Raw genomic sequence first — 20,156 nt, forward strand, 5'->3', positions numbered from 1 at the left:
ATCAAGTTAAGGTGAAGTGAGATTCTAACCTTGATTGATAAGCGAATCCATAACTTTTCCATTGTTTTTTTTACATTTGATGTGTAATTTTTTTCGGAATAAATATTTTATTCTGACCATTCTCTCTGATAATAAAAAAAAAAAATCGTTTTTTTTGCATATTAATAGTACTCTTTACAGGTCATTCTTAAATAAACTCAAAACCGCAACATTGATTCTACAGTCTTTGGTAGTATATAATTTATTTTATTGGTCCGGTCCACTGGGCAGACACCAATGAAAACACTATTTTCACAATCACGTTTTGGGTAGGAATTTAAAATAAAATCTGGCATAATTTCATCCACTTCACTTTCAGGGTCATTCAGAATTTTTCGATTTCTTAAAGAAATATATCCACCTTTCTTTTACAAAATCTATCCACTTCCATTCTGTTTTTTTTTTTTTTTTTTTCTTTTTTAAGAAAAGAAACATTTGTGTTCTTATGATATACCCAAATATTTAATTTTGAGGGCCATTTTCAACGAGTTGTAAATAACTCACTATTAGAAAATAGAAACAAGTTGGGGTAGAGTCACAGACTACAGATATCTGGTAGAGTGGGATTCGAACCACGGATCTTTGGTCCGTGAGTCCGAGACACTAGCCACAGGGCCACAACCCTATTTATGTTGATTCTATCAAGACTAATTCTGCCGCTATGAAGTTCTTCAGATACCTACATAAATTGCTGAGAGCATTTGTCACCCAAACTTGCCTTGGTCCCCACAACCTCTCTCTAATGCCGGAGTATCTATTTACTCATTTGTAGTCAATACAGCCGTGGAAGATTTTTTTAGCGCACGTTTAACCCAGGATATTTTGTCAGGACAGAGGTCTATAAATAATGGTGACAATCGACAATGAAATATATCGGGACTGATGGCCATGATGAAAATATCATCATTATTAATTATAAAATTAGGCACTCATAACGAGTGGAGGCGTATAAAAAAAAAAAAAAAAAGGCACTCATAAGTTGTAATCATAAAAATTACTAATTTCGATTTCTACAAATTTTCTTCTCTTTTTTTACTGGCTGTAATTTTTTTTTTGTTTATTATCTAAGTACTAACTTTTAATTACAAAAACATGATGTTTCTAGTTTAAGCGCTTAGCCGCTTGGTTACCATGTACAAAGGCCCGTATTACAATGGGAAGTTAAGAGCTAGAGTTATCTTTAATAGGGAAACATCATAATCTACAAATACCGATAAAAATATAAGTGAAATGGATTTAGAAAAATTTATTGTATTTTCTAAATCAATTTGTATATATTGTGGAGATGTTTGGTTTTGTTTTAATGAAATGTTTTCATTCATAACTTTTAAAATAAAATTGATAAAAAACGAATCTCCTCAAAAACGTGACAGGTTTGACCTTGACAATTTTGTGATGTCAAGATTCAAGACGATGTTCCATACTTAAACAGTCACAAAGTTCAAAATTTAACCGAATCATAGTGTATTAGGAGCGTAGCCAATGCAATGAACCGTTTTCGGAGAAATTCAATATTATAAATGCTACTAATAAATACCTACTTAAAATATTTTTTACTCGACAGTATTTCATAGACCCTTAGTAATTTAAAATTGTTGAAAAAGGTGATATTCCCCTATTTTCAATTAAATATTTTTTGAAACATATTAAATTCCAGATGTATATACTTGTTAAATTCCAGATTTCTGTAAAAAAAAAAACTTTTTATAAATAAATCAAAAAAAAAAATTTCAAACAAATAAAAGTACACATTTTTGGCCGAAAATTCGATTTTCCTATATTGACAATAAATTGTAATCGCGGCCGAGGTCTTGAGATTGATTTACCTATATGAAATTGATTTATACATATATTATGTAATTTAACAGGGTTATAAAAATTAACCCTTTTAATACAGGTACATATAGTATTATCCTGAATATAAGTAAATAAAAATATAATCTATGGTAAAAGGGAGAATAAAGATTTAAAATTATTTAGGAAAGAAGAAACAAAAAAAATTGCACCACATACCACATACCAAGAGTCCCATTAAGAAAAAAACACATTTCATCTTTGTGATCTCATTGGCATTTGAAACCAGAACCCTCTGTTCATGAAGTAAGGTCCCATTACATCATGGGAACTGCTATTTTATGGAATTATACTGAGTTAAAATGTCAGATTTTCTTTCAGATTGGATTGATTTTACCGCCGGTGTGCCATCAATCCAATAACCCAAAACCTCCCCTGTTCGGATCATTTACAAGCCGATGATTTGCAATTATATATTCATTTTGAACCCGATGACATTTAAATGTTTGAGTTGTTCCTTTATCCTTCTTCTTTCCTTCCCATAGCCTCTTCTCTCCTTTCTTCACTTGTAAATTTTTAGTTAATTTTTGTTTTAAATTGTAAGATTCTGCATAATGAACCTAGAATGTGTACATTTACTTGTAATTTTCTCAAACTGGGTAGGTAGGAAGAAATTGCCTTAAGGCAATATGCTCGCCCTTATATGTGTATAAAGTGTTAAATAAATAAAACTTCAATTATCCGAACTCCGACTATCCGAATCGCTGATTATCCAAATCGAATTCCCGAGTGTGACCACATGCAACTTCTCACTGTCAAGCGGATGCGCAACTTAGCTGCCCAAAAACTGATGATGATAGTCAAACAGCTTACTTTGACCCGAGATGTTCAGCAAGCAATGATTTTTTGTGAGTGTTGCCTATTAATTTAATTAATTAAAAGCTCTTTTCTTCCATTCTCAGCATATATACAGTAATTAATTAAAACAGATGGGAAAAATCCAACTATCCGAATTTTTTATGCTCCAAATGGGGGTCCAGTCCCAATTGATTCGTATAATTCGAATTCTGCTGCACTTACAGATTTCAAATACATTTTTTTCTCAACAATATTTGAGTAATGAATGTACATTTAGAACATTTGATATTGTATTACATCAGAAACCTAATTGTTGAAAAATAGAAAACTTCTTTACAAATACTGACTAAATCTAATACCTTCATCTTCCAAATAATGTTTTGGGCTGGAAATCCAATCTTGTGTATTTACATACAAAATACACGAGAAAAACTGTTTTCTCATGCCGGGAGTGTAGTTCAGAATAGCACCCCTCTGAAAGGAATTTGGGGAAAATGTTTGCATCAAAAATGCAAAAATTGTGATTTCCTTTTCTTACCTTTCAATATTTAACCATTAGGCCGCTAAATAACAACATATTGTTCTTAGTCTGGCTTAGTTTCGTTTATTCATTTAGTTTCGTACACTAGTTACCGGGTTTATGCAAATTGGTCACTAGTAATTTATGTCCGCTTTGTGGTGTATGGTTAGCACGTATGTTATTATGAATCAGTGAAAGAGAATCTTTTTCTTTAAAGTTGTATGAATAGGCATAGCAGTAGTGTGTTTAAAAAAAACGAGTGTTTAATTTTTCGATGAGTATAGCTTCCTTGTACTGGAATCTGAAGCACAATACTAATTATATTGCCGTGTAAGCAATGATAAGACACGCTGCGATAATTAATACAACAATATTGAGCCCCATGCACCATAAGACAGAATGTTTAAGTGGTTCAATATCACGGGGTAATTACTACAATTAGGTAACTTCAAAATTAGCATTTGTGAGTTACCCACTAAAAATATATTTTATTATCCTCCTTCATGAATGCTACAAATAGACAAGTTATGGAGGAAGATACAAAAAGGTGTTTTTAGTGGGTAACTCGAAAATGCTGATTTTGAAGTTACCTAGTCCTAGTAATAACTCCACAATATAATAATCAAGTAAAAAACATGTTTATTAAGATGAGAATATTTATTTGAAATATGTAGACTGTTTATAAAAGTACACATTCAAAAACATTTTGCAATTTTAGTCTACAAATCCAACAACTTTTACACCATATTTAACATTTACTATAGGTACAAATATTATTGTTTAAAATCATTTACATTCTAACAACTAAAGTGTTTATTTACATAAAATGGATGTATGTATATTGTATAAATATATTTAGATTTAAGTTACACATTTTCATCACTAGGAGAGTAAGTATACAAAAGAAAAGAAAATAAGCTTGAAAGAATTCTGTTCGTGAAATGCATTAACGGAAATACGTTAATGGATTCAGAACAGTTGTGCATTTTATAATACGTACATACAAAAAAATATTCAAAAGATAAATCTCTTTTAATACCAGAAACCCACAAGAGTTTACGAAGAAAAGTTAACAAATAGGAAATAAACAAAACTTAAATCTAATTATTCATGGTAAATAAATGGCATCACAACTAATAAACTACCTACTCAGCTTTACCCTAAACCTTGTTTGATCTTCACATGTTACACTTAAAATATACAGATCAATACCTTCACGTTACATATAAAATGGCATACACATTGTTACCTATGTAATATGTGAATTTGGTAGTTTGTACTTTATTACAAATTAAAACAAGATGTACAATATCAGGTCAAACGTGACGGCATAACTCTTCAAGACTTAACAAAAGCGTAACAGGTAGTGTCTCAATCAATAAATAGTTAGCTAAAGATCTGTCCAAGGCTAAATACTAAAGCTATGAACAAAACCGACTGTTTGAAGGTTTAGCAATAATTTAAGAAGGAAGTAGGATAATCTTTTTACACATAAAATACCGGTGGCGGTTTTATTTACATTTATACAATGTCCTCTGTCTTTATAACCGTTTTGGCAAAACACACTATGTAATGGTAAATTTTCAGCGGCTTCTCACTCAATCCTTCTGTTTCTTTTTTAACAGCACTTTTAATATCCATCACCAGTTTAGTGTTTATTTTTCGTTTCACTTTCACATTTATCACAGTTTATATTTCAACCACAACTGAAATTTCGACTAAAAATATGTTATTAAACACAACAAATGTACGATAAACATGTTATTTTATGAGACTCTTATGGTACTCGACAACAATCAACCTTTATTTGAATTAGACACAAAATATGTATCTATTATAGCACTGAGATTACGATACATGCAATAAAATTTGGTCATTTAATAAAATGAAAATCTGATAGATAAAATTATTTAACATTCTAAACCTCAATACCTAGATATGTAGTACAACATTCTACAGTTCAGATTTATATATTCATTAAAAATAAACATTCAAAAGCTGGCGTTAATTTCTAAAATGTGTTACGCAGGCTGTTTCTTTTTTTAAAATATAAACACAAAGACACATAGGTCTTTGCCTCGTTCAAGTAAATGTACATTGTCATTGACGGTCTCAGACACAGCTGAATTTGACTCCATCATCACTAGAGTAGCAGTTATGGCAATGCAGTTGGTTGTGACGAACTCGTACATCAGCGCCGAGTCTTCCATCGCCCAGTCGGACGCCGCAGACACAACACTTGAAACACGACAGGTGGTAGAAGAGACGCAAAGACTCAATTATCATGGCTGCACCTCGACCTGTGGAAGACACAAAATAAGTTAAAAGATCGTTCTCCTATTTCTACTAATATGTAATTTAGTAAAAGTATAAAACATTAAAATAAAAGTAATAAAATAATGATTCTGCAAAGTATCAACAGGGAGGGTTCGATGTTTTGCAGGATACCCGCTCGTACAGTGCAGGCTTCTGTGCAAGTCAGTGAAGCGTAGACTATAATCTGTCTGTATAATAATGGGCCTTACTTATAAACCTAGTATAAAGGTGTGCCTAATAGTGGTAGAAATTCTACCACTATGCCTAGATGTAACTTTATACCAGGTTTATAAGTAAGGCCCAATATATAAAAAGGAGAAAGTACTACACTTAATAATACCTATGAGTCGTAAATGTATAATTAAAACATTTTGAGTCACTAAAACATTAAAAGACGGGAATTCATGTATAAACACTAGCATGAATGTTACAAACTGTATAATTATACGCACAAAACAAATCAAGCCGTTTCGCAAGCAGGTAGGCAAAGATGATACAGTGCTACATTTACCCTTTTCCCATTGTTTGAACATTAATTTATCTTCAATGTCGGTCAATAATTAATTGAGGATTGAATCCAGTGATGTGTACAATTTTTTTTATTTTTAATGTAATTATGTTAAGGGTTATTTAACACTCGACCATTCAGATATCCACCAGAACAACTGTTCAGGAGTACAAAGTACTTGACTTAAGACAGATATACATGCTTAGATTAGTTCAATATTACTACTCGCGTAATACCCTACACGGAACTATCAAACACTCTCATGACATGAGACTCAGACCAGTACACTTACACATAATGAACTAACACTACACACTCACAATGCTTTCATTCGCTCCTCACACCCAAAAAATACAGCATCATACAACCTCACTGGAAGACACTCACATGCTACAGACTTAAGACAGTTTACACCAAACACCTTATTCAGTTCGGTGGAAAACAAGCCGAATACACACTGATAAGCATATTGTCATTACATTTATTATATAATTTGTAGGGTATTTGTAAGTTATGTCATAATGAAAAATAAATTGATATAAAATAAAACCGTTTGAAATAGCTAATTAGAAATAAGTTACAAAAAATGTAGTACATTATATACTGCTTTCTGTTACCAAATAAATAAAGAATAAGGAAGTTCGGTGGTTTTAAAAAAAAAATACATATTAGCTAAAAAAGTATCAAACTAATCTTTTTATTTATTATCATTTTATTTTTTTACACCACAATTGGGCAGGAGGCTCAATTATAGTGGTGAATTACAGGGCACAACACCCAGGCTGGAGAAAAACCAATTAATTTTTTTGTGTTCTTACTGGTAATCGAACCTGGAGCCTTCCGTGCGTGGGACAAGTATCTTAGCCATTACACCACGAAGGTCGGTAATCATGGCAGTTTTGTAATTTTGAAAATCCCCAAAGAAACTTAAAATCAAAAATCTCAAAATCACTCTGTCCGCGACGTCAAGAGTTCAAGACAGCGAGTTTTTCTGACATTTAAAGGTAGAATCCCGTAAAATTCTAAAAAAAAAACTATTCGTACCTGCTAAAAGTCAAAACACGCTGAACGTCGAAAACATGGCTGCCCTGGAAATTGGAAATCTGTTGCCAGTTGCCACAACAATGCCATAATTGATTGGTTATTGTAAACACGAGTTCACATGAACCTGTGACGTTTCTAAAAAGTTCATTTTTATAAATTGAATACCCTTATTTTTTAAATTACTTAAACATTTTCAATATGCGATTTCTCATAGCATTGAACTTCCTCATTGCAATTAAACTAAAGTTCACATACTGACCGAGTTCTTCACCGCAATGCGAGCACTTCTTCTTTCCACTGACGCTGAGCATCCTCTCAGGGGAGTCCCCGGCCGTTGGGGGTGCCACAGGCGGGGGCGGCGGGGGCTGTGAGGGAGCCGGGGAGCGCTGCGCCCCGCCCCTGCCCTGCACCCTCTGGGTGAGGGTCTGAATGACGGCGTCCGGCAGGTGCTTGGGACGGTTCTGCGGATTGATCTGCGCCTGTTTCTTGATGTTGCTGCGTAGCTGGTCTATTCTGCGCTGCTCAGCTTCCTAAAATAAATTTAATACAACAACATTAAAAAAACATTAAATTTCATATTCTAAGGCTGATAGTGTTTTTCTGAATTGTTATTCCATGTATCGATAGCATATCTTGACAATAATATTGCAGTTCCCATCATCTCTCTACGGAGAGATGATAGGAACTGCAATATTACGCAACACTACGGTGTTAGAGTTTTTTTTAATAATGTTATTATGTAGTGATTACCAAATCACAGTCATAATAATTTATATTATTCCTTAGGTTTTCATTATAAATAATACAAAGATCATACACAAGTTAAGTAAGGGTTATAATTCCATAATAGTGTCACAGGAAAAATGTTGTAAATGAAAAAAAAATGTTCTCCAATTTCATTTTATACAAGTCCAATTGAAAGTCATCATTATGTCTTATGTCTGAATACTAGTCTTAATGGAGATAATTGAAACCAAAAGATTATAAAAATCAAAATAAAGAAATAGTTTTTTAAAGTTTGGTTGGTGGGCATACATAATAAAAACCTATAAAAAATATTTTAGTTTCAGAGCAAAATCATCACCTGTATAAGCCAATGCTGATTATAATCATATTTCTGTGGATCAGATTTTCTCTTAGGCTGAAGCCATTCAGCTCCAGCAATTAATCTAGATCTTGGGGCAGCACTAAGAGCCTAGAAACGAAAAGAAATTGTGAAAATAGTTTATTGGGATGAAAATCTATTTTTATGTCTATAAGATTAGTTGATAAATGTTGATGCAGGTGTAATAGAGAAAAATGACAGTTGAGAATATTGATGACAAAACTAAACTGAACGTAAATAGTGTTACATAAAATATTTTAATTTAAACTTTTAAAGAAAAAGTTGTGCTTTCGTAGCTTGGCTCAAGGGGGTTCGTATCCTAGGTTGTGCTTTCGTAGCTTGGCTCAAGGGGGTTCGTATCCTAGGTAACCATATATGTATGTTATATAAGAAAAATAATATTGTGAAAAATTCATAAGAGTAAACAGTTGTCATATTTTATATAAGGTAATATGAGGAGCTGGCGATCAAAACTGTACAGTTTTACTGTTTGCTATCATAATGGTATATTTTAAATTTTGAACTCACAATATTTTTTATTCCTTCTAGCAAAAAGTTTTGAGAAAACATTAGACATATTAAAAACAGTCAACATAACATTACTCCTTTAAAAACATAGAAAAATTTGCATGCAGGTAAATTACAAATTAAAAAGCTTCAATTAAATTTATTTATCTATAGAATCACTTTGTAAAGCGCCTTGAGGTATTATATTACAAAAATGGCGCTATATAAGTTATCCATAATAATAATACATGTTTCGGTCTTTTAGCTAATTATCCTGTTTTGTTTGCCAGCTCAACATGTATAATTATGCATATTTTTTTCTACTTGCCTGTAATGTATGTCGGGACATTTGATGATGGGGTACGCCATTGTTTGAGGGAGGTTTTTGCCTTAAAACCAAACCTGATTCTCTATCAATATTGGCATAATCCGCAGATGGAGTTCTGCTACTTCTAAAAGTGATTAAAAAAAAGGAGAATCAGTTTAATAATCTTCTCCTAGTTTTGATTCCAATGACCGGTTTGCATTTTTAAAATACAGGGCACTGGTTTGTAAAACTACTTGTTCAAAAGTATCAAAGTCAAAACAGTGTGCTTACTGGACTCATTTGCCACTATAGAATGCAATTGCATGTAAATTCTTGTGATGGTGAAAATAATAAAATCAACTGATATACTACAATTGTGTGTAGGTATATCTACGTAGATAAAATTCAGAGGTTTAAAAATTCAAAACCTACTGGTTTATAAAAAAAAACGAAACTAATACGTACTGAAAAATAAATTGATGTAGCAGAGGACTTCAAATAAACTGAAAAATTTACTGACACATATTACAACTAAGATGGAGAGCATTTTTGAGAAAGAAATATGGAAGTCTATGTATTTACAGCTTAAATTCCTAGATATTTTTATTCCTTACTCAAAAATGATCTCCATGTAAGTTTAATATATGTCAATCCCAATAACTCCCTAAAGGGTGAAATCCAGTCTTTGTCTACAAATATTTTGACAATGTTTATTAATTTTTATTTTATACATTTATGCCTGAGGGACATTTACAAAAATAACATAGGTACAATCCATTCAAATTGTTAATAAAGTTTGCGATTACAGTCCATATAAATCGTTATTAAATTTTAATAAATGCGCGTGATAGAACGTTATTAAATAAAATATTAACATAGGCTCATTACACATTTGAACGCACTGTACAAACATATCAGTAGGTAAATGATATTTAAAAAAAAAAACAACATAAATTACATATACTTGTGTAAGAACCACAAAAAAGCATGTTGTAATGCAAATAAAAAGTAAAACTTAATGTTGTAAAACAATTGATGAATGTAAGAATAAAGAATTTATTTTTAGGCGTACTCTAGGAACACAAGGAACAATACTTAGAAATTATGAGAATGTTATTTGGAAATCTCTACATGCCTAACGTTTATTTCTCTTTCTTGCATCTCAACGCTCGAAGTTCTGGTAGGTTTAACTGGTGGAATAGGCGGCGGCAGTTTCTTAATAATCATCGGATTAGATTTTGGCACAGTCGGTGAGAGCTTCACACTGCTGTTGGTGTAAACTGGTGCTTCAGTCGGTTCCATGGCTAGATCCGGCATAGACTGCCTGTAGTGGACGTTGGCAGGAACGAGGGGAGCGTAAGAGTATGCAGGCTCCTTGGTCACGTGGATGGGGAATGATTGTATCATGTTTATGTCTTGAAGAGAGCGGCCACGTCGAGCCTGGTTTTCTCTGAACATTAAATTGTCTCGCTGTCTTTTCAATTCCTCTTGTTCCAATTGAAGCAATTCTCTTTCAACCCTGAGAACCTCCTGTAAATTAAAAATGTTATTTATTAACCCGTAACACATTAAAATACGTTTACCGCCACCAAAATATACTCTGTTTCTCATTGCTACCGTTTATAATTCTAAATGTCGTTTAATGCTTAAAAGATTTACAATGTGCTTTTTCTTAGAAACAAGGCGATCAATTTTATTTTACATATCGTCGTTACGCTGGCAACATCTGTTAAGTGAACTTTCTTTTTTAATTTCACAAATTGGTTTCAACAAAATACACTTAAAAAAATATAGAGAGAAAATCCATCATCAAAGGTTAATTGTTTTATTGATCTCCTGAACAATTGAAAAAACAGGAACGTAGATTTTCACTGTGACTGTTATAAATATGTATCTTTTTTGGGTGATCCCGTGTAAGTTGGATTTGTTAAGACTTTTTGGCTACCATTTCAGGAGCCAAATTCAGAGAAAACTGTGAAATGGCTTCTGCAATGGTAGCTGAAGCGCTGGAATGAATCCTAAAAACGATACAAATGTTACAAAACAGATATTGCCCGCCCAACGTGTACTTGAATTATTTTTTATTATATGGACCAGTACAAAAGACCAACTGCAGTCAATACTTTCAATCAGAAACCCATTTAATTTATCATATTGTTGATTTGAATATATATGTATGTACCATAGAATTATAAAATACCAGAAGGCACGTAGAACCAAGTTTGCATACATCGCACTGTGTCCAAAAGTTTCCCAATTACCCCCCCTGCATGACATCCCCCCTGCGCGCATGCATGGAGTGGCCGCATAATGTTGCCAGACCGCAAACAATATATTATCATAACACAAATATAAGTTAATTTTGTGTTAAGTTATGTTATGTTTTAGCACAAAAAATATTTTACTAGGCAAACGTAAAAAAAAATAATTATCGTTTAGTAATTAGGTAAATTAATACCGTTTAATATTATACAAAGGCTTATTAATAGAAAGCTGGGTAAAAAATTCGACTACCCTGGTAATACTAACAAAATGTCTATCTTGTTATATTTCACAATCTGATAGGGTAAAATAATTGAATTTGTAAATAATATTTGTTAATTTGCTGCATACACGTAAAATGTGATCCCACCCTATTCCTAGTTAATCCCAGCAGTATTTTAACTCTTAAAAACGACATAACATGGCATAATTGAATTTAAATCGGCAGTTGCCTACTAAGCAACGTCTACAGAGTAACTAATGGCCAAGACGTAAAACCACTTATTTATGAGTAGTTTAGTCAGCTTCAGCGATACGCTGTTTCCGGACTATTATTCTATGGTATATATCGGCACTTCAGAGGCAGACGGATGCAAATCCAGAATTTGATTAAATGACATTTTGATTTTCGTATCCAGTTTATGATCACTTTCATTGATTTTGAAGAAATGTAAGTCTTTTAATGAAAGAACTGATGTATTAAGATACTGAACATACAAATTAATGTTCTGAATTATTAAAAATCACTTAGAGAAAGTAGATTCTTTAGGCTATTGTTAAACATTTGACGTTTGGATTTGCATCCGTCTGCCTCTGAGGTTCAGATATAATTTCTGGAATATAATTCTATGGTATGTACCTTATTACTGTTTTTATTTTGCAAATACTGTTTTGTTTTTTTATTTTTACAGGTATGTAATGGAATTTTTTTTCCCTTCATTATTTTAAAATTGTTTTCTACCAAATACATATTTTTAATTATATGGTAAAAGTTACTGTGCGCTGTCTATATTCATAAAATTAATTTGAAAAATCACAGAAATGAACACAATATAATAAAAGCAACAGCAAAACTTGGGTCAAATCAATAATTGGATGATTTGATACTCTTTTATTTATTTGACTAAAACTAATCATAAATGAACACAAAACTTTTATTGAATATGTAAGTTCAATAACGCATATAAGCCAAAAAAATTAAAATATTTTTTTTGGCGTTTTCAATTGAATGGAACAAGCTGCATTGATTGATGTAATTGAATTTTGAAATTGACCAGTAGGCTGCTTGCATTAGATTAAATTTAGTATTGCGAATGAATCCTCGTTAAAGAAGCAAAGCAATATCACATATATCCCTAAATTTGTGTAAAGGCAATACTGCGAATATATCATACGAAACTGCCAGTTTAACTGCCACAATTAACTTTGTATAGACACATATGACAGCAAAATAGATTCCTAAAATATTAATCAATAACACAAAATAAACAATTAAAATTATTTTCTTGTCTTTTTTAATGAAATTGTAAGGTTTTTTGTCCCTCCAGAAAATTTTCACAAATGGTTCATCCGCGGCATTGAGCTTACGTAGACGATATCATCCACAGTAAATTAATTATGAATTCTGGAAATACTTCATCGATTTTTAATTTTTTTAAATTTATTTATTTTTTAAAGGAATATCCCCCCAAGCCTTAGAGGCTTGTCAGAAGGTGGGAAAGAAGGAATATGGAAGGAGGTTATGAAAAATACACCATTATCGTAGAATTGAATTATAATATTAGATGGATTAATTATTCATGCACATGAAGAAATGAATATTAGTAGAAATGAAGATTGGTCAAGTGTTTTTTATTATTCACCTCGAAGTGGCCATCGTCAGATGAATCATCAGATCTATCCTTTAGTTCTTTATTCTGAAATTAAAACAAGTGACGAAGTTTGTTATTTACAAACAAGTTAGCAAACAAGAAGTTTTAGTGGAATGAGTAATGAAGAGGATGCGACAATCAAATATGAACACAAATTTATTAATGGGTGAATTAATCAGTCGCTTAACATTAATGTAAGTATTATATTTATACCAAGATGCAACAGTTATGTAAAACGACAAAGAAATACCCATCATGTTTGTTTACTCATCTTATGTACATAGGATCAAACTAAAATAATATAATAAAAAATAAAAAAACAAACATTGGACATTATTTAAAATTAAGTAAAAAATGTAATAATATCCACATCTGATTTTTTATTTGAACTTTACCAGTCTTATTATAATTTGTTTAGATTAATTCTGGCTTATTTAATTTATAAGTATGACCAAAAACAGATGATTATAATAGAATGAAGTACTATTCATCGATCAGCATAGAACAAACTATGGCCTTAATTCTCCAATGACCCGTCTTTGTCGTATTGTTAACCCAAGACAAGATCTGGACTTTTTTGGTTTAAGTTTACGATTTAAACGAGCACTAAATAAATAGTCCAGATCTTGTCTTGATGTCCCTTATGTTTGTCAATGCTTCATTTCTTTTTTTTTAATGTTTCAAACTATTATTTTATTGTAATATTTAAACCCTATAAGTTGTATACATGGACAATGTCCGTTAATAAATAAATAAATATAATTTTCCGTTTTCCATAAACACGGTCTGGCACAGCGAGATTCTTTTCTCTGTTATATGTACCATTTAAGGGCAGAATTCTTCCATTGAAATGCAATTGGCATAAATAAAGAAATATACATGATTTTTTAGGTTTCAGTGCCAGCAAAATTGGGTTTTGTGATAATTTTTACAAAAATACAAGGAAAAGGGACATTTTAAAACTATAAGTATAGCTGCTAGCTATCTCACTGGGTAAATTAACCTGTTCCGAGCTGATAGCTAGCATTGATTTCTTAGCTATTGTGCAAGAATAAGTCTGAAGCCAATATTAATTTTTGGTTTTAGAGAAGTAAATTTCATAGTAATTAGTTAATTCTAGGCCAATAAGAATTAAAATTATTGGTAAATTATGTACATCAGTTTTCAACAAAATATTGATTAATAATTTTGTCAATTTAATTTCATTTAAATTCGGCATTTTTTATTACTTTTGTCAATTTTTACTAAAATATGTTCAATTTGAAATGAAATGTGAAAAACATAGTAAAATGTATATTATTTTTCAACAAGTATATATTAAATAGGCCCAAGATTGCATTAAGTAAAAAAATACAAGTACCCAAACTAAAAAGTGCGCACATAAAAAGATAAAGGATTTGCTCAGGAATTTCACATAAAAGTGTCCACACTTTTGGCCACAACTGTATTTAAGGGTATATTTTTAGAAAGTGTGTATTTTAAATAGTAGACAATACAGACTATGAACACATTAACTAATAAACTGTTGCATTTTAGTAAGTAGTTGCGATTTGATTAGAATGAGTGTGAAAAAAACATCACAATGCAGATTATTTGAATTAGATTGTAAAATGATATGATGACAAGCCACTGTAATGCAGGATGCAATATTTAAATAAAAATATCACCAACCTGTTGCTCTCTGATTTGTTCCTCTAAACTTCTTATTCGCCCCTCCTCTTCCACTACATTCTTATCTCCATCATTTTTCTGTTTCTCCAGCATAATCTTTTCCTGCTCAAGTTTGATAAGCTTGTCAGTCAGTTGTTGGCCCATCAAGTCTTGTCGCTCGGAATAAGTGTTAGGTTTGGCGAAATGACGGCTTTTGTCACTGTTAGGGCCGTCGACAAAATCTCTGTCTTTCTTTCCGTGTTCTTCTTCTTCCGACGTGACACTCGTGTTAGTGAATGGCTTGGAGGAAATGAGAAAAGAAAATGTCAATTTTTATTGTTTTGTTTCAATAAGACACAAAAAATAATCAAACAGTGGAGTTTGAAAATCTAAAGCACGAATAAATAATAAAAACACGGCGTATGAAAAATTTAAATGTTTATATTATAAGATACTTTAAATACATCTCTAACTGGGCAAGTTACAAATGCTTGTTAAAAATCTAGCTTCTACAACAGTTATCAAAAATTTAGTCATTTATATTTTTACTTGTTAGATGTGCGAAAAATACCTTTAACTTTTAAAAGACTAAACGAAAAAATCCCCTTAGAGACGGTGCTGTAATGTCATGTTACATTAAGCAAAAGATAAAATATTTTTAGATACAGGTATTTAAAAACAAAAATTGAACACACATAAATACAGTAAAATTGCGTTTATCCAAACTGCAGTCATCCGGATTGCAAAATATCCGGATCATCATTAGGAAATTAAAAATATAGTAGATGTTATAAAAGGACCTTGCTGCTGGCAAACAAGTTTCTTCGTCAAAGCAATTAACTTTCGCCTCGATTGATTTTCGATTCCAATTCGCTGTATTGTTTAAAAGCAGAAAAAGGTGATTTTAGGGTGATCTAAAGGATGATCAAAAGGGTGATAAAAAGTGATCTAAAGGGACATAATATATAAAGAGACAAATCTTGTATTTTATGTAGACTCATGTGGTATCACAGCTACACAAAGGTTAGTTTCAATAACAAACAAAAGCTCAGTTAGATATTGTAAGCCATTGGCTGTGAGAGTAAACTGAGTTGCACAGAAGTTTTACTTCTTTCTCCACATTCTTGATTTTTATATTAAATTTTTAAATGCGTTTCAAGCAATTTAAGTAAAAGATAACAAATTGATGGATGTGTTTGAATAGCACATATGAACATAAATAATTATGATCAGACTAATCTTCAAGTTTTAATCTGAGTATTAATTTTGGAACAGCAGGATGCATACTACAATTTTTGGCATTAATTTATCTAGGTGCATAAATTAAGTGTTATCTACTGATTATAAAAGAGAGATATACGAGGTAATATACTAAAATACATTAGAATTCTATTGAAATAATATGTAAGCAGTTTAATGGGATGGAAATGTAAACTTATTCAATCTATTCAAATAAACATTTTGGGATAAAATTTATAAAAAACTTACCTCGCTTCCTTGACGGCTGTGTTGCTCAGAAAGTGTATCTGGTGACGGTTGCTTGTTGGACCAAGTATCGTCAGACTGTCCACGGTCAAGCTCCACTCCAGAATCCCGACTCTCTCCGAGATTGGAATCAGAATCATAGTACAATGTTTTCCTATACAGCATCTTCTCGACCCTCGACTCTTCCTGCAAGAAACTGGTGATGTCTGGTCTCGGAGCCAGTTTTAGCTGAGGTTCTAAGTAGCTGTCATCCTCTCCTCCTTCCAGTCCGAGGAAGCTCGAACGCTTATTCCTTATTTCTTTCTTTATGCGCTTTGTCGAGTTCAAACGAATCAATGGCGCCTGCAATATGTTTATATTTCAAATCAATCCTACTCACTCGCTCTGTTATATTCGCTTACTCTATTTAGAAAACTGTTCTTTTTGTTAGTTGAAAAGTAAGGTGTTGTGTTATTTCGTGATGGGAAAGGAAGGGAAAGGATAAGTAATAAAAGAAGACATGTTTTAGGAAAGGTTGCGGTTTATTCATGTTTAAAATTGGGAAGCTATAAATAATAAAGCAAACACAAGCGATAACAGAAACATTTGTGATTTGTAATGTCAAAAGCTAACGAGGCAATAAAATTATAGGCAGTAAGAAATATTTAAACATTGTGCAATATGTAAAAAAAAAAAAAACTACATTAGGATCTACTTGCTGAAATTTTTCAACAACGAAAAAAATAAATGCACGATACAATAAAATAAAAATGGCAAAATATTACAGCTGTAATATAAAACAAAACTGAAATAAAAATGGTATAGAATCGTATGACATAAGTTCACCAAGGTTGAAAATGCATTGAGACAATTGAAATTGTGGTTTTTGCATTGTATAATTAAGTCAGGTGAGCTTTACTGAAGCCACCTTTGTATTTGAATGTTTTTTTGACTACGTTATTATAAATTCAGTCATATTACTACAACTTACAGCATTAAGATCTTCATCGTCTACTGGAGGCGGAGGGGGCTTTTCTTTCGGTGGTTCCATCGCATTCTTGGGAGGTCCCAGTGGGAAGCAAACCACATCATTATTAACTGACATATTGGAGTACAGTAAATCTATATTCTCGTACAAAGGTACCACAGGCTTAGGAATTGATTCCTCTTTGTTTATTTTCTTTTCCACGATATCTTTAATTGTGGTTTCTGTTGGAAGAGATGGCGGGTTTTCTTTTTTCGGCTTTAAAATGTTAAGACTTTCCTCCACTCTAGGCAAGTCAGCCATTTTTTCTATGACTTCAGATATGAACACCGGTTCTTCTACGTCGATGGCTTCAAAGGCAATATCGAGAGCATCAACGACCTGCTGACACGAGATCACATGTAACATTATGTTTGATTAGCTGAAAAATGTACCATCGCCGTACAAAATATCACAAAAAATACTGAATTATATTGGTGAAAATATAAGCTCTACTGATGATACTAAAAATTTGTGTATACATTAGAAAAAATGTTCAAAACTTTTCAAAATTTTATCAAAGATGGATTGTGCGTAATAGTCCAAAACTAATTATTGTAATTTTATTAATAATATACAAAAATGTGATTCAAAGTTTTTAGAATGGATGATTACTCAATGTACTTACAATTAAAAAAGAAACAAATATATATATTTAATAAAAAGTATTAATTTCTTACGAATAATCAATCTTGTGATATTTTGTATGTAGACGATGATATTGATAATTATGTACAAACTACACATTAATATTAAAATGAACACAAAAAAAAAAACTTTAGACGCAGTTCTCAGTATAAATGAGTTTTTTAAACTGATCGCAATAGAATCCCCCAAACTTTGATATCAGATTGCAAATAAAACCATGCAGATAAGCAGTGATAAAAGGTTGATTGTGGTGGTATCTAGTATAGGAAATGAATACCATCATTATGGAAAAATAATGGTTTAGAGTAGTGGAATTCCATCCAGTTATTGATGCAAGTATTTGTAAATGTAAACTGTTGGTAGCACATAAATTTAAAATAATATAATATTGACCCTCTTGGTAGAAAACAGAGTTGTAATTTGCTGTATTTCATTTATGAAGAAAATTGCTGAAAGCTTATATTGGAAGTTAGGAGAAAATCTAGAAATTATCAAGTTAATGTCAAAAATAAAAACTTAACATCGCTAAGTATATCTTCCTTATTTACTGATTAATCTTTACAATATGTATGTAGGTACTTAAAACAGCAATTTAAATTAACGGAAAAGACAGAAAATATTGATGTAAGAGTACAAAGTTTACAAATATGGTATTATTTGTGTAATACTATTGATGGAAATTTTATATTACGGAGAGTAAATTTAAATACCAGCTACTTCTATTGCCTAACACAGTAAAGAATCTGAGAAAACATGGAAAGAAGCGTGAAATCCTAAAAATTAAGCATAAAACTTTTAAATCTGTAAAATCAAAGAATGCACCGAAAAAAAGCATGCATAAATTAACCCAATCAAGCAGAAACGTAACCAATTATATTATGCAATCCACAGTTTTGCCGAATTAAAACAAGGTATTCATGCTCACAATAAAAACATTTAGAAAAAATGAAATGACATACGTGAGGCACTGGCTGATTAACTATCCAAAGAGGTAACCATAATGAGAACATTTTATTTCAATCACCATCACTGAACTAATGTTGACACCTGCTCTAATAAGTTGTACTACTACAATGATTGCTAATGAAAGAATTAATAAAATCACATTTGCAGAAAAGAAGTTGATAGTTCAGAAGGAAAATAAGTGATAACACTCAATTACATCGGGTGAATGAAGACTACTCTTCAGGCAGTCAGAGCGCTGATGTTATCTGTTTGAAAGATGCTTGACAAACAATGAGATCAGATAAAAATGTTTATAAAGAATTCCTTGCAAACGATAAAATCAAATGAGATAATAGATTAGAACAAGGTCACCACGGAGAACATGACGGCACAATCCCAATACCACAAGAATACCAGAAATATAAAGAATCAAAAGCTTTCAGGGAAGAGCGGGAAATGAGAGTAAAAATAACAAACTTAGGTTGATTTTCATAATGATTTTGTTATTTTATTGGCATAATATTTTCTACATTCATGTTCTAATGATACAATGTTTCAATATCAAGGGTATACATAGTACGATCTAAATTATTACATAAGAACAAACAGGATATCGAGGTATAATTATGTAAATGCTCAATCAGCAAAAGGTGTTTATATACATGTCATACTTTGCGACTAATATTTTATTAAAAATATATTGTTGATAACAAAGAGTCTATTATTTAGATATTCGATAACTAAACATACATTATTTGATATTGAGATTCGATTGGGCATCACCAGTTACAGGCGGACTTTTGTCCTGAGAATGTTTGCTCTCGTTGAAAAAATTATCGCATACCTTGAATGAAAACTTTTCTTCGTGGCAATTGTATTCGTAATCATCATTTATTATATTAGCGGGTCTAATCTCCGGTAAATCGAGAATAGGAGTGGCGGGTTGGGAAGGGTTGGGGGATGTTCTGTTATTGATTTGTAGGATGGTCCAACGCCCGCTGGACTCTAGAACAGGAGGACTTTGTGTGAGCTTATCGGAGGAGGGACTGAGGTCTGGACTCTTGCATTTGGACTGGAAATTAGCACCCAGGGACAGAGTAGGTTTCGGAGGGACCTCAGGTTTGGATTTGATAGAAGTGTTAAATGAAAGTGAAGATTTATTAGTTGACATTTCAGACACCATCACCAAAGGCATATTGCAAGACATAACCCTAGATACATCAGGCTGAGAATTAGTATTGTTAAGGGAAGAATCTATATTACTATTAGAACTAATATTCATTTTTGAACAAAT

At 31.8% G+C, this 20,156-nt stretch overlaps 1 protein-coding gene and 1 long non-coding RNA gene across 10 annotated transcripts in view; one reads left to right on the forward strand and one right to left on the reverse strand.

Annotated features, from left to right (window-relative positions):
* Positions 1 to 3,849: 3,849 nt before the first annotated feature.
* The window catches only part of LOC148274744 (uncharacterized), a 91,974-nt gene continuing 75,667 nt past the window's right edge, over positions 3,850 to 20,156 (reverse strand). For 3 of the 9 annotated variants that reach the window (XM_088236708.1, XM_088236701.1, XM_088236702.1), the window contains 9 exons: positions 17,237 to 17,611; positions 16,270 to 16,608; positions 14,803 to 15,081; positions 13,123 to 13,176; positions 10,134 to 10,528; positions 9,020 to 9,143; positions 8,164 to 8,274; positions 7,339 to 7,609; positions 3,850 to 5,511 (listed from right to left, as the gene is read on the reverse strand). In XM_088236708.1, coding sequence (XP_088092834.1) covers positions 5,324 to 5,511; positions 7,339 to 7,609; positions 8,164 to 8,274; positions 9,020 to 9,143; positions 10,134 to 10,528; positions 13,123 to 13,176; positions 14,803 to 15,081; positions 16,270 to 16,608; positions 17,237 to 17,611 — 2,136 coding nt within the window. In that variant the 3' untranslated portion in view covers positions 3,850 to 5,323. Of the gene's footprint in view, positions 5,512 to 7,334; positions 7,610 to 8,163; positions 8,275 to 9,019; positions 9,144 to 10,133; positions 10,529 to 13,122; positions 13,177 to 14,802; positions 15,082 to 16,269; positions 16,609 to 17,236; positions 17,615 to 18,876; positions 19,611 to 20,156 lie in introns of those variants that run through there. The other 6 variants (XM_088236709.1, XM_088236704.1, XM_088236710.1 and 3 more) reach the window with 5 other exon arrangements.
* Positions 8,314 to 13,116, forward strand: LOC148274745 (uncharacterized). The gene is made up of 3 exons (XR_015824216.1): positions 8,314 to 8,631; positions 8,734 to 8,819; positions 12,938 to 13,116. It is a non-coding gene; the product is annotated as an uncharacterized LOC148274745 (long non-coding RNA).

Source organism: Micrasema longulum, unplaced genomic scaffold (genome assembly GCF_059751315.1).
Source record: "Micrasema longulum isolate JH-2025_06_02 unplaced genomic scaffold, ASM5975131v1 h1tg001596l, whole genome shotgun sequence".
Classification (NCBI taxonomy): domain Eukaryota; kingdom Metazoa; phylum Arthropoda; class Insecta; order Trichoptera; family Brachycentridae; genus Micrasema; species Micrasema longulum.